The sequence below is a fragment of the Mastigoproctus giganteus genome, chromosome 6 (assembly GCF_048544385.1).
Source record: "Mastigoproctus giganteus isolate SK-2022 chromosome 6, ASM4854438v1, whole genome shotgun sequence".
Lineage (NCBI taxonomy): Eukaryota > Metazoa > Arthropoda > Arachnida > Uropygi > Thelyphonidae > Mastigoproctus > Mastigoproctus giganteus.
In genome coordinates this window covers 235,924,768-235,941,140 of record NC_143580.1, presented here as the reverse complement: position 1 = coordinate 235,941,140, position 16,373 = coordinate 235,924,768, and the positions used below count along the sequence as shown (strand labels likewise).

General features: G+C 35.7%; 1 protein-coding gene across 1 annotated transcript in view; it reads right to left on the bottom strand.

Annotated features, from left to right (window-relative positions):
- Positions 1 to 16,373, bottom strand: part of eEF1gamma (elongation factor 1-gamma) — a 77,871-nt gene that overhangs the window by 39,048 nt on the left and 22,450 nt on the right. The window contains exon 3 of the mRNA XM_090376787.1: positions 9,807 to 9,870. Within this exon, the coding sequence (XP_090232913.1) occupies positions 9,807 to 9,870 (64 nt within the window). The remainder of the gene's footprint in view (positions 1 to 9,806; positions 9,871 to 16,373) is intronic.

Here is a 16,373-nt window from a genome sequence, read left to right as displayed (position 1 = left end):
TTTAATTATTTATGTTGGAACATTCCTTGTAATTCCATATAAAATTTTAGGATCCTAAAGACAGGTACAATTAGTGAATTACCTTTAAAACTTAAGGAAATTTAAAACAAAAAATTCAGGGATACTGAGGGCAAGAAAACATTACTATATAAGAGCTGGCAAAGGCCTCAGTTGTGCACAAAGCACGTTTGCAACAAAACATTAACCTCATACTGTGAAGCAAGTCACCCCAAGATGCCTTGGTACTGCACATGCACTTCAAATAAAAACACTTCTCCAGAAGGTGAAGTTTTGCTGCTTTTATTTGAAAGATGTGCCATTACCCATACAGCCATTTCAGTACTTATAGGCATCTCAGAGGTTATAAACACATAAATTTAATTACTTTTATTAATTTGAATTCTTTTAAAGATATAAATTATTATTTATATGCAACAATGGAATCTGTAGGATTGATATAGGGTTATTACCTGGAAAGATGAGCCTTGCAATTAGCTCTTCAAACTAGGTGCCACTGCTTCATTTAACCTAGAGGTGGCAGTGCATGGTCTAACAGACACACCAGAAAATTATCTATTGCATATTGATTTAATTACAAACTGAGAATAAAAGCGAACTTTCTCTAAGCAATTAAAGTCCAGTCAGTTCTGCTATAATGCGCATTTTGGCAACACGAATTTGATCCAACACGACTGACATATTAGGGAATAATGAAGGTATAATGCGATTTTTGTGTTGGCTCATGCGCAATTTCATCTGCGAGTAACACCACATGAATGCAAAACTCGGCACCAAGTTGAACATAGCGACCTGTGCAGCAATACAAGTTCGCGAAGCTTAAAAAATGTCAAATGTGTGAGAGCTATATTTCCCATTTACTGTAGCTGTATTGGTTAGAGACATGCTGTTGTCATTCGCTGTATTCACAAAGATAACATGTGATATTGTAGGCCACCTCATGTTTTCAGGAGCTCAGGAGCTCATTTTTCAGTTCAAACAGAAATTTCGTGAGGCGCGATAGCGTGAGCAGAGGAGTACATTTCTGGAGGTCACTACAAAAAAAAACAATAAAAACAATTTGCAGTTTCCAGTTAATTGGGCTTTTCTGTTAGTGCAATCTAATTATAAATGGGTAGTAAACTCGATCTTATTGCATTTGCAAAAATATCAATAGCTGGAATTGTGTGGTTTTTTACGTTATTATGGTGAAATGTGTTTTCCCCTTTACTCTTCAATCGTATAAAAAAAAACCAAATAAATTTTCAGAACCTTCTCGTCATTCCTTTTTATTTTTTTTAAGCTTTGTAAACTTGTTACTCTGCACAAATCATGTTAGTTTGCAATTTGTGCATTCCGTTAAAAAATGCTTATGCATGCTATTGAAATTTATAAAGAAAAGAGAAGATTATCTTGGAAACAAATGCCTCTTGAAGCATTTCTGAAGAAGACGACTCCTTGTGCAATAAACCAATGAGTGCTGAGCCAATAATGAGTGATCAACGAGTGTGCATTTAGTCGATGATGATGAAGAATAAATATTCTTTAACATTGTAAGTCATAAATAATTTCTTTATTATTATAATTTGCTTGATTTTGCAGACTACGTTTTCATTTCTTTGGATAAATCAATCATTGTTTAAACAAACTAATTAGCTAACTAATTTCATTGTTGAGAACGTAATCCCTATTTTTAACATTATGTCTATGGGAAATAAATTCCCACTTTACGAGCGCACGCTAGGAACGAATTAACTCGTAAAGTTGGGAACTACCTGTATACAGTTTTAACAATACACTTATATATTTTTTTATTTTCATCAGCATTTTCTCCCCTTCATAGTCCAATTAGAGTGAAACAAAATAGTGGCATGTTCTGTACCAAACTTCAGAGGATTTTTATTTTATTTTTTCTTATTATGTACACAGTGATACCCAAGAATATGTAGATTCATTTAAATATTTGAAAATTGATTTCCCGCGATAATGCACAACAAAATGGTTGGCTTGATTAAACATTCTGTTCTACATTTTCTTCTGAAAAAGTACTTTGAATGTTATTTAAGCATTTGGGTTTGCTAATACATACCCCCCCTGAATATAACCCATTAGTATTATATTCTAATGGGTTATATTCAGGTATGTTTTCATTTTTATACAGTATTTTTCAGGAATGCATTTATCATATAAGGTAAGGACATACTATGCTTATTATAGCAGTAGGTATTAATCCTTGAAAGGGCACATCTTTTTCCATAATAAGATTGAGAATGCCTACATGTAAATGTGCCTCATATTAAGCAACTACCACCTGGATAGTGGGAACCATGCACCCATGTTGTACGAGGGGTATTTGGACTCATCCGACAAGCACACGTTTCCAGTCCTTCAGCATTCAACCAGCATGTTGTTGGCACCATCGACAATGATCAGTGGCAAGGAGAGGATGTCTGTTCAGTCATCTGTCGTGGAACTCTATACGTCTAAGCACATCATCATTTAGGATATTGTTCTTGCACTCCCCATATATTGCAATTTCAACTGTTGCACAATGACCTTATGTTGAGCTCATACAACACGCTGCACCCTTCACCCACCATGAACTTTGCATGATCCTTTACAGTTCTGTCTACGGAAGGTGATTTGACAAATTCAACACCATTCTTTGTACACCTTAACCACAGTGGGCCATGAGCAACTGACAAGACAAGTCAATTCCAATATGGAAGCATCTGATGCATGAGCTCCAGCAGCCATGCCCCTTTGAAACTCCATGATATTTTTACTACATCCCATAACTGCTATTTTATCACTTTGATTTGCACAACCAGATGTAAATTACCACTGCTCTAGCACAGGAAACTGTTCAGCATTTTATACAGCTATGTGGATAAGGCGGTCACAATTCATCGATCACTGAATGTACATGAGCATGTGATCTAATACGTTTTGCACGGTATATACTGTTCTTTGCACTAATTATTATCAGGCCTGCATCAATATCTACACCTAAACCAAATGAAAATAAAGCAGACAAAAATGAAGTCCAACAAAAATGGAAATAAAAACTTACTATACAAAAATCTTCCAGTAATAACATAAATTACTCATGTCATGGTTCCAAAGGATCAGAATGTTGTCAATATATCTTAACCAACTTTTGTGTGGGGAGGAGGGGAAGGGAATTCAGAACGAGCAGGCACACTTGAAACCTATCCATGATTTCAGTTAGAGGAGAGGACAGAATACAATACATACCATGCCAACTTCTTTTAAAAGTAGATTTGGCTTTTAAAATCAGAGTATGACTAATCAAGTGAGAAGTAAATCATGGAAATTGGCAGTAATCATGGGGTTACTATAGTAACCAATACACATGGAAAATTTAATTTACAGACTATGCATAATTTCACATCATTCAGAAAAACATTAGCAAACAGAGGCTATCAGGGCTTGCTAGTTTCTTTGCCATCAACCAAATAAATCTAGATTTTTAAATCAGTCAGAATCAATTAAGGAACCCAAATTAAACCAATTAAGGAACCGAAAACCACAAAGAATCAATTTAATGTATTACCTGCATTATTATTACACCCTTTGATTTATATATGCTACTTAAATATTACTGAAATGAATAAATAATAATAAAAAAACTAATATAGGATGTTGGTTATTACACAATACACAACTGCATTAAAGTTTCTATACAAAGGGTACTAGGAAAGTTTTGCAATACAGCTTTGTTTATTTAATTTTTTCAAAGTAATTTCCTCTACATTCAATACACCTCTCCATCCTCCGAAACCAATCTTTAAACCAGTTCTGCCAAGTTTCACTAGGGAGTAAAGCACACTCGTTGTCCCAAGCCCGTAGAAGGTCCTCATCACTGGAAAACCGCCTCCCTTTTAGCTTCATTTTCACATGCGGGAACAGTGCAAAGTCGCAGGGAGCAAGGTCTGGACTGTAGGGAGGGTGCTCGAGAAGTTTCAGTCCTGTCGTGGTCAAATATTCGGTGCAGGCTTTGGCGCGGTGAGCTGGAGCATTATCGTGATGGAGGTACCAGGTGTCCATTCTTGACTTTGCCGCAGGTTCTTCATAGATCCAATGACTTTAGGCAGGCATTGTTCAGTATACCACTTAGCTGTGACTGTCTTCTGCGTGTCCAAAACGACACGTTCCACAATTCCACTCGATTTGAAAAATACAGCTATCATTTTCTTCTTTACAGATCGGGATTTTCTGACAATTACGGGTGTGTCGTCATCATCAAAGACCCAAACTTTGTTTTGAGCCTTGGTCGGCAAATCGTAATAGTACAGCCAAGTCTCGTCACCTGTCACGATGTTGTTCACATACCGAGATTGTCCCTTATCAAACTTTTTTAACATCTCCCGGCACCAAGTCACACGTCGTGTCATCTGCTCTTCAGTCAGTTGATGCGGCACCCAGAGAGAACAAAGTTTCTTCACGTGCAAATGATCTTGCAGAATCGAACAAATTGCTGGTGCATTTAGGCCCAAAGTATCCTCTATCTGTTGGTAGGTCACTCGCCTGTTTTCATCAAGCATTTTCCTCACAGCAGTAACGTTTTCCTCCGTAACTGACGTTCGTGGCCTTCCCGGCCTCTCAGAATCCTCCAGAGTGAAATTTCCCCTTTGTAATTCTCTATACCACCTGAATATCGTTGTACGATGTGGACAATCATCATCTAGTGCAAGAGTCATTTCTTCTAAGCACTGGTCTATGGTTAAACCACGCACGAAATTATACTGCAAAACTGTCCTTAACTCATTTCGTGACCACGATGCCATCGCAAGCACTTTACACTCTCACTACTAATAAATAACTGAGCCCATCGACTTGGCGCGGCGGCTACTATGCACGTATGAACATGTCTCAACATGCAGCAACAAGCAGCTTCCTGTGATTCATTGTTGCGTCATATTGCAAAACTTTCCTAGTACCCTTTGTATATCATTAGATTCCGATGAATTAGGATATATTTAAAAATTAATGAATCTAACTAGTAATAAAATAAGTCCTTTCCAAAATTCAAGATATCAAATAAATATCAATCCCATTAGCAGGTACCTGGAAATAAGATTTGCACAATACATGCTTCTATGAATATTCCTATTTAATTTTAATTACTGAATAAATATAAGTCAGTATAACTGTTGACTACTATAAATGAATGCATGCATCATTTTCAGTATCATCATCATTGCTAATTCCACATATCTGAAGTAAAAGTGTGATCTGCCCACACCAAGTTCTTTTCAAAATTGAATTTTCTAATCATGTATTTCACTTACAATTTTTTGAAATTAGAATAGGAGAGGTGAAGTGGGTGGACAAAAAAGTTAAGAAATGATTTGTTAATTGAAATATCCAATGACCACAACTGGCTATGGTCTCCTTGAATCACAGCTAACTACATGTTTAATTTGCCATCCATCCTTTTTACCTGTTCTGTGATCTCGTTTTGTCAAAAACTAAAAGAGCTAGCTTTTTTCAGAAGGCCACCTAGATGTTTTGACCATACTTTCTCTAACCATAGCTAGAGATAAAAACATCACTGAATATATCTAGTGTACCTACAGACTTATAATGTGGTAAATTTAGGCAATGTTTTTCAGAGCGAAAAAGGTGTATCTTATGGCCTGAAAAACATGGTATGTTTGGCTTTATAGCACCATAATTTATTTGGGAATTTATTTGGCTTATAAAGCCAATTAATGTCCCTCCTTATGTGTTACACACCTAATAATAATTATTAGGCTGCCGTAGGAGGAGGAAAAGGAGTACTGAATAAATCCTTTAACCAACTGTGCTGGTATGACAGACAAAAGCTGTTTTTATTATTCAGTAAAACATATATAATAATACAAGTTAATAAACATTCTTTACATTCACCAAAATCTCTATTATCTGGAAAGTACTTTATAGATATTAATATATATAACCATAAACAAATTATTAATTCTTATTAATTGTGATCAAATGACTTTTAAAAAGGTTTGCATATATTCAGACAGACAAAAGCTGTTTTTATTATTCAGTAAAACATATATAATAATACAAGTTAATAAACATTCTTTACATTCACCAAAATCTCTATTATCTGGAAAGTACTTTATAGATATTAATATATATAACCATAAACAAATTATTAATTCTTATTAATTGTGATCAAATGACTTTTAAAAAGGTTTGCATATATTCTGGGACAAGAAGAATGTTAACTTCATGGTTATTGCAAACATACACAACACCCAATTCAACAAACAGGTCATGCATTTTTTTGTGATGTAATGCATTTGAATATGTAACATGCAACATGAAAAACATGTTATGAGAAAAATGATCTCATTTGAGATTTACTGATTACTTTACTGAAAGCTAAATGAAAGGTTAATTACAATAACTAACACATGCCCAAAAGCTAAACTAATTTAAATTTTGAATGATTCTAATGTAGACATGTATAGTACCTTATGTAAAGCAGCTGCAGAACTTCAATTCAACTCTGCCTTGATACACTGTGATGAATACATATCTCTGTAAAATGTGTAATGTTATGTTTGCACAGTATGTGTGTTGATTAGTTGTTTCTGGCCACTTTGCCACCAGGAAGGCAATCATCTGGAATGCCTGCCCCATCTATACCATGAGGTGGGCAAAAATTAAGTGTGAATTGTGGGATCTCAGATACTATAATCATTGTCTGCTGCTCTAAAGGACAAAATCCCACACCCACTGGAGGTAGTGCTATGCCAGTGGATGGCAGAAAAAATCCGGTACCCATAGTTGCCCAAACTAGGGTACCAACAAAAAAAAAAAATTAATAATAATAAAAAAAAACAATGAGAGAGAGAACTGAAAAAATAGTACAAGTTAAGATAATATACACAAACTAGAAATATTCATAGCAAATTTACACTTTTGTGACGTCTTTCACAATAGATTCATATAGTTTGACTCACTAACCAGTTAGTAAGTCAAAGTCAACAGCAAAATGTTTAAAAGTTCATAGGTTTTGAGTAAAAATAGTTCAAAGGTCAGAAGTGAAAAAACTTACAGGTGTTGACTTATGCAATTTCTACAAATTTAGTATGGTATTAATCAATAAAACTCAAGAAATAGATGACTTTTATGTTACAATAATCTTAAAAATAAGTAATTCTTAACTAGAAAGTTTTTTTGGCTTCAAGAAGCCATGAAAGTACATAAATAGTCATAACACAAAAATACATTACAAGGAGGCATTAATATTGAGATTTAACAACAGCTGATTAAAATTAAAAGAATAAATATGTACAGGCACCCCCCCCCCTCATATAATACAGTTTTGCTCTAACAACTGATAAATTGCAGCAATCCTCGCAAAACATGGTACTCAGTTTTGCTCTTGTTTGTTATTGTTTGTTATTTTGGTTTTTAGCAGCATTAGCAACTAAGGACATATTGCTCCGGGGATATGCGGTGGTCATTCTCTGACCTTTCCACATCTTCCGTATTTGGTGGGCAGTTTCACTCTAACATAACTGATAAATTGCGGTAACCTCGCACAACACAGTAATCAGTTTTGCTCTAACACAGAGAATTGCAGCAAAGGTATGACGAGGTACTTTTGAGCTTTTGTGCAGGGAAAACCCTGCTAATATGTTGTATCTAATTTTTCAACACTTGAAGCAAATGCCTCTTGAAGCATTTCCAAAGATGACCCCTTGAGCAACAAACCAATGAGTGCCGAGCCAATAATGAGTGATCAACGAGTGTGCATTTAGTCAATGATGAAGAATAAATATTCTTTAACATTTGTAAGTCATAAATAATTTCTTTATTATTATAATTTGCTTGATTTTACAGGTTACGTTTTCATTTCTTTGGATAAATCAATCATTGTTTAAACAAACTAATTCGCTAACTAATTTCATTGTTGAGAATATAACTCCTATTTTTAACATAATGTCTATGAGAAATAAATTCCCACTTTATGAGTGTGCACTAGGAACGAATTAACTCAAAGTTGGAACTACCTGTATTTTTAATAAAAATTAAGTTTCTAATAGTTATAAAAAAATGGTGTATTTTTGTTAGCTTTTGGAGCATAACCCCCCCTTTTTTTACTGGTTCTTAGTCCCGCATAACACAGTTTCGCACTACACGAGATTTTATAGAAACCTAATTACCGTGTTATACAAGGGTAACCTGTACTTAAAAGATTAATTATCAGGACTGCTAGTTAAACTGTGAGCAGCAACTAATCTTTTCCTCCGTTCAAACACTGCTTTCACGTAATTTTGAAGCACCTGAAAGTTGTTGGCATTTTCTAAAAATTTGATTTCCTGACCAATTTGGATAGTTCCTGTTATTCAGAAAAGTTGAGTTACAAAATTATCATAAAATTTACACAAATACAATGTGGAATGCCAGTTTTCTAATTGGCCACAGACCCAAATCAGAGGGTGGCAAATTAAAATATGCTAATTTAAAATTATGTTAAAATATAATTTGTGCATAAACTGGGCATGAACCATTTTATAGTGTTCTTATTTACAAATATAACTGAAGGTACAAATTCCTTGGTAACTGCACCCTTTAGCAGAGGCATGCCACCTTTCCTGCCATCTAGCTTTCACAGTAGGAGAAAATCAAAGCATGGTGAAAGCTGTAAGGAAGGGAGGGAAAAATTAGATTGGACATATACCAAGGGGAGCTAGCTTCTTAAGAGATGTAATTGAAGGGAAGTTATGGGCAAAATATTGAGAAGAGGAAGAACTGGAATACTGGATAACTTAATGAGGTTGAAGGGTATTGTGGGCTGAAGGAGAGGTTATCAGGTTTTGACTGTCACGGATCTGCCATGTAGCAGAGAACACGATCTACTGCAAGGGCAAATGATACAATGCTACTGAAGTTCTGCTCTGTCTGAAATTTTTGTCTGAACTGTCAGCTTCTTGGACTTTCATGCTTTAAGCAACACTAATCATGTTTTATCATATGAAATTGTATTGAAAAAGGTATAAAATTCATATGCAAAGCATAGAAATATGCTTAAGAATACTTAAAGATGAACAAGCAAATGCTATCATATAAGCACTAATGCTTTGAAATAATTATAAAAATTTACAGTATATTGACAATAATATCACTTAAATCTATATTAGAGGCATTATATATGATTAACCTGCATGCTAACCAAGTGCAAAATCGCTGTTTGAATGTTGCAAACTAACAAACATGTTGCTGCAACATGGCCCCCATATTTGCATTGTAACAGGATATAAACAATTAGAAAAGTTCCTAATGTTGCAAAACATTTGGCATAGCGCCAAGTATGATTCACAAAAATAATTGGGCTTTTATAGTAATAATTTGGAGGGGAAAAAAAAAAAAAAAAAAAAAGGTCTGGCAAAAACACCTGACTAAAGAGATAGATAGATCCACATGTTTAAAATTCAATGTACAGAAATTTAAAAATAAATAAAATTAGGTACATATCCAATGTGAAAGATATGAATTTATGCAGATAAGAGAACTGTTCATAGAAGCGTTTCATTCCTTTCTGTTCTAATATGGCAAAAAGAAGAATCTTCAGACAGTTTTAACAATATACTCCTCTTTGAAGGAAAAGCTGTTTATTTGAAAATAGCTCAAATACACAACAATTCACAGATAATAAAATGTCAGTTACTAATGAGAACTAAAATCTTTCACTAAACCTTCATTAAAAACTTTATACAATATGTTTAAAATAAAAGCTAATTTGTTGATGTTTCAGAGTATCAAGTAAAATATCTTACCATAATATGCTATTGCATTACTTTCAAATATGGTGTGACCATCCTTTGTCTCCAAAGCAGGAACCTTAAATGTTGAAAGAAAAAAAAAAAAAAAAAAAAAGTAGTGACAAATGGGCCTGGAGTACTGGGGTCCATAGTTTAACAAATAGATATTTATTTAAAGTATACCCAGTATAAACAATTAGAAAAGTTTTATTTAGTTTTAAATAAATTAGTTTTATTTTATACTGGGTATACTTTAAATAAATATCTATTTGTTAAAAAAAAAGTAACAGTTGGTTTTTAAACAAATGAACAAACAAAAAAATTTTGAAAATATTCTACATCTTAAGAAGAATATTAGGAAATATTGTACCTGAGTCACCCCCAAACAGTTCACATCATCCAAAATTGCTAAAATACTTACTTACCAAGCTTACTTTCTAGCTACTAATTTCTTCTTATAAATTTGTATTATGGTTAAAATTAATAAGCCTTTAAGCGTAGTATAATTTTTTTTCTTTATATAACTCCAAAACAAAGGGTTATTGGAATCTATGATATGGCAATATAATATGACTTCAGAAGATGCTTGAAGTTGAATTTGAATTCTGTAGTCTATTTTCAGAAAAAAAAAGTATGAAGTTTGTTCCAAAGAATAAAAATAAAAGGAATAAATTAAAAAAAAAGAAAAAAAAAAAAAAGATACTCCAGTGAATTTGGAATGCTCACTAGTTCAGGCATGTTAGGAAGTTTGAAAGAAACAGGAGAAGTTAATTCAGAAGTTTCCATATGTGGAAAACTGATGCAGCAGAAATTAGATGTGTGACAGGGATAAGAGTGTATAAGACTAGGATCATTGCTCTTACAAGAGCAGGTTAATATCACATAGCAGAGTGACTTGTCCAGAATTAGTAACTGTTTAGAAGACTTTCTACATAAATACTTCCAAATATTAATTTGTTTTTATTTTGACTTTGTCCAAAATTAGATTGAACTAATGGCAAGTGCCCCTGTTTTGTGAATTAACTTGCTAATTCACCAAACAGGCATCTCACCATTGATAACTTGAAGGAGGAGCCAAACTTTAATGAAACCTGCCAATACATTTTGAAGAAAAACTAAATATACAACAGATCATGGAAAAATTTGTGCCATGGGTGCTAATTGATGACCAAATGTACTTATTAAGGTCTTCAAGTACATATTCAAGATGATCCTGCCTTTCTTTTAAAGGACTGTCATAGGCAATGAGAGGGATTTATGGATATGATCCAAAATGGAAGCAGCAGTAGCAGTCTTTCCAGCAGAAAAGCCATCTGCCCTGGTCCTCCCATCATTCATTCTAGGTCTATTTTCCTATGATTTCAAGAATAACATTGTCTTAGTCCCCTATTTTCCATTCTCTTTAGATCTTGTTCTCTCTTTTTTATTTCTAAGACTAAAATTCAAATTCAGAGGGAAGAGATTTAATGACATTTTGACGGTCTACAAAAATCAAAAAGGACTGCAAGAGCTTTTTTTTTTTTTTTATGAAAACCCCAAACACGAGAGGTATTAGAACCTATAGTACTTAGTACGGTGCTTGGGTTGGAGGTTGAGAAGACAAGAGAAGATATTTGTTGACATTGGACTTGAACTTCTGTAAATTGTAATTTTCAGGAAACACGTATGAAGGAAGGTTGTTCCAGAAAACGGCAGTTGAATGAATACACGAAGAAGATGAAAAGTTGGTTCTGTGAGTTAAGTTGGACAGAAAATGGATGTTGGCTGGTGGCAGCACGTGTTCGGACTGTTTTGAAAGAGAGAGAGAGAGAGAGAGAGAGAGAGAGAGAGAGAGAGAGAGAGAGAGAGAGAGAGAGAGAGAGAGGAGAGAGCAGGAATTATAGAAGCCAATTCAGAAGAACAGTGCCCATGTAAGTATCTGTAGAAAAGCCATGCAGCAAACACAATACGTCTATGAGACAGTGAGTGGAGAGAGACTGTTAGAGATGAGTCATTAATTAACCTAACTGCCCTCTTCTGAATGGAATCTAAGAGCCTGAGAGAGGTTTTAAGGGCACCACCCCAGATGATGATGTTGTTATTTGGTTTTTAGGAGCATTAGCAACTAAGGCCATATTGCTCCGGGATATGCGGTGGTCATTCCCTGACCTTTCTGCATCCTCCGTATTTGGTGGTGACAGGCTCGAAACCCGGTCTAATCAATAAGCGTGTGCTATGCGGTGCTGCTCCTTCCCACCTGGCTACGGAGGCGCATCCCAGATGTGGGAACAATATTCCATGGTACAGCAGATTTGCAATTTGTACAGAGTGAACATAAGTAATGCCGAAAGCAAAAGTGAAAACCAAGTTTTTTAGATGAAAGAGGAAGCAATATTTATAATGTGCTTTTGCAAAGAGAGATTAGAAGTAAGATAATCCCCAAAAGAGATATATCATTTTACCTAGAAATCGGAGTGTCACCAAAGATAAGCATATAAAGGAGCAGAAGAATCCTTTTTGCAAGATATAAGACAAGACTGAGTTTTAAAAGGATTGAAATCAACTAAGTTGTCTTTGCCTCACTGGAGAATTATCTGGAGATCAGCATTTAAGGAATTGGTAGCAGATATTTGAGAAATTGAAGCTGATTGTGCAGGGCAAGGTTTCTCAAAACGGAAAGTTGAATGCAACGTGCTACCATCGGCAAAACTATGGATAGGATTTCCAGTCAATGGAAGGTCATTAAAATACAAGAGGAAAAGAGTGGGGGAAAGAACTGAACCTTGGGGGACACCGGCATTAGTGGAGAAGTTAGAAGACAGAGACCCATCTACCATCACCTTCAGTGAGCGATCAGAGAGAAAACTGGATAACCAATTACAAAAAAAACAGCTGGCAAATCATAAGATGGAAGCTTGTTTAGAAGACCTTTATGCCAAACACGATCGAAAGCCTTTAAGATCTCAAGAGCAACTGCTTGTGTATCACCGAACTTTTCCATTGAATTTGTCCATAAATGGGTAACATAAGCCAGAACGTTTCTAGGTAGTTTAAGAGTTGGGGGTTAATTGATTTCGCCATTACTTTAGAAAGAGTACAAGTAATTGCAATGGGATGATAACTGGATGGAAGGGATTTGTCACCCTTTTTTAGGAACTGGCTGTATATGAGCAAATTTCCAAGCAGAAAGAAAAACACCTTTGGAATAAGAAAGTGAAAAAAGGCAGAAAATAATAGGAGTAAGTTCAGGAGCACAGGTTTTGAGAACAAGTGGAGAAATACCATCGGGACCTGGAGCTTTCTTAGTATCAAGATCCTTCTGACATTCTTTTGACGGAAGACCACCACAGGCATTGAATGGAGCCTGTTGGGAATGGTGGGAGGTGTTTTACCAAGATCATTACTACATGAGTTGGAAGAAAAATGGGATGCTAGCAGGTCAACTTTACTCTTGGCTGAAGTGACAACAGAACCATCTGCTTTTGACAGAAGTGGGAGCAGAGATAGGTAAAAGTTGCAGTCAATAGCTTTAGCAAGAGACCAGAATGCTCAGCTACCATTTGGGCAAGAAGCAAGTTTTCTAATCTTAGCCTGATCAAAATCTAGTTTGGACTGGTTAACAACTGCTTTATAATTGTTGCGAGCTTTGGTGTAGGCAGAAAATGAAACTGAAGAATTGGAAACAAGCCAATTATGATATGTAACATTCTTCTCTTGAACAGCCTTAGCACATTTATTGGAAAACTAAGAATAAAGACGAGATTTTAAAGTGGAGTGTGGGATAAAGGATTCCATTCCTACAAAGAACAATTTCATTGGCACAAACTGAGCAAACATTGACATCAGAAGTTTTGAAACAGTAATCCAACCAAAGAAAAGAAATCTCGCAGGTCATCCCATTTTGCATTCTTGAATTTCCAAACAACACAAGGTTGGGAATAGCCACGAGATAAAGGCTCCATTGGAGAAGAGACAATCACCAAGTTGTGATCTGAAGTGCCTAAAGGACCACTCACTTCGACCGTGTACTTAGAAGAGTTGTTTGTGAGAAAAAGATCAAGCGTGTTGGCTGTATGGTTAGGACTGTCCCCTATTCTTGTAGGTAAATGAACAATCTGTGCAGGGTCATTAGTAATTGTAAAAGCCTCAGCACCTCGGCCAGCTGGGTCAGTGTGACTAGAAAACAGAAGCCAGCTGGAGTTGTGAACATTAAAATCGCCAAGGAAAATTACCTCACTGTTAGGAAAGTTGGACTGGAGAAAGTCAAAGAGATCCAAGTGATTAGTGGAGTTGGAAGAACAGTATAAACGGATGAATTTGAAAGAATGAGGTAGAGAGATTTTAAACCAAAGAAGATCGAAAAGAGGAGATTCCAAATTACCAAGTCTCTGACAGGGAATATTGGAACGGACATATGCACAAATACCACCTTTGAGGCAAAAGGAATCATACAGCGAATAATTTGGGCAACTGAGATGAGCAGTAGTTGAATCAACCGATAACTGAGATTCTGTCAGAAAAAGTATATAGGGATTGGTAGACTGTAAGTGGAAATGGACATCGTTGAAATTAGAATTGATACTACGTATATTTGTGAAATGAACTAGGAAGTGTTTGGGAGGTTTAGATTTTTTCGCAGATAAGCTTATTCTATTAGTTTGACAATTCATGGTGTAGATTCTAGAGATAATGAAAAAGGTGTTCCCATCAATGTCAGAATCACTGGACAAGTGTAATTTATTCAAATGGGACTATGCAGAAAATGCCATAGACATGTGGTAAGGAAACAAACCATTATTATATTTTAATATTCCTGGGTTTACCTCATCATGTGATCCTTTTACTATTTAAAATAATAAGACACCTATAAGTTGCCACTAAAAAGATCAAAAATGAACCTAAAAAAATTAAGTACAGCAAAAAATACTACATACAGAAAATATAAGTATTGACTATAAAGTGCCCATGAGTACTGAGAACAAAATAAAATTAAAAGAAAACCAAATCAAAAATTAGTCAGTTTTTGATTAGTAGTAAGACCTGTAAAATTTATTACTCATTTTTCAAAGTAACAGTTTAAAGGTAATCTTGCTATTCTTACTACTACTCTCACATTTTTGCCCATCATTCTTACTGCATCTAAATAAAACTGTCTGAATTTTAATTACATAGATTGACATTTAGACATTATTGTTTAGTTACTGATAAAAAATTTAGCTAATTAAGTGAGAAGCAGTAGTAATCGAGACAAGTGATACAAGAAAACAAGCTTATGTTGTTGTTATATGTTGTTGTCATTTGGTTTTTAGGAGCATTAGCAACTAAGACCATATTGCTCCGGGATATGCGGTGGTCATTCCCTGACCTTTCCGCATCCTCTGTATTTGGTGGTGATGGGCTCGAACCCCGGTCTAATCAAGAAGCGTGTGCTACGCACTGCTGCTCCTTCCCACCTGGCTACGGAGGCACCTAACAAGCTTATGTAGCATCAGCCCAAAAGATAAAAACATTTCACACATTTCCCTCTAAAAGTTTGTCCAGTTCCTCCTTGAATTTATTTAAGTTATCAACTTCCACAATAACAGATGGAAGTTTGCTCCAGCAATAAATTACCTGCTGGTTAAAGGCAAATTTCTGCACAGCTATTCTATAACTGTCTTTCTTCAATTCGAATTTATGCCCCCTCAGGTTCGTAATCTGAGCAAAAGAAAGAACCCCACCAGAATTGAACCTGCTCAACCCATTCAAGGCTTATAAACCTCAATCAGATCACCGTGCAGGTGCCTAGTCTCCAGCCACTGCAATTTGCAGAACTTAAGCCTCTCTTGGTTAGATAATCCCTTCATTCCCCTCACCAATCTTGTTGCCCTTCTCTGTACACGCTCAAGCAACTCTACATCCTTCCTAAAATGAGGCCTCCAGACCTGTACACAGTACTCACTCAAGGCATGACCCAACCATTGCCTTATACAAAGGGATAATCACCTCCTTTTTCCTACTAGCAAAATTCCTGTATATCATTAACAATACTACATGATCTGCTCTGGCAGCCTGTCTGCACTGCTCAGACAGTTGATACGTTTCTCTGGGGTTACATCTACCCATATGCAGTACTTCTGCAATTCTGCCCAGACACGATAGGAGGGAGTATATGATGAGAGCCTTGTCGATCAATTCGGCCCTGGAAAGATTGTGCAAAGCTCAAGGGGTAGAATTTTTCTCAGCCTGGACTGTACTTGTTAACAGGAGAGATTGCTTCTACAGGGATGGGATACACTTAAATAGAAAGGGTGCAAGAATATTTGCTGATGCTATCGAGGCAGTGTTAGGTGGGTCGGAAAACTGCTAGCTTGGGGGGAGACAAAGACGAATAGATTAACAGTAGCCACTGGCAGAGGTGAAAGAGATTCTTGCACTGCTTCTACTGGAATGAGCAGAAGCCTGAAAAACAAGATGCAGGATATTTCAGAGAATGCTGGGAGTCATTGCGGTACAAGTAAACACATGGGTTGTGTTAGGGTAGCTAAGAATAGAAATAGGTGCATGTATACTTGCGTGTACACCAATGCTAGGAGTTTAGTAAATAAATTTGATGAATTTGAG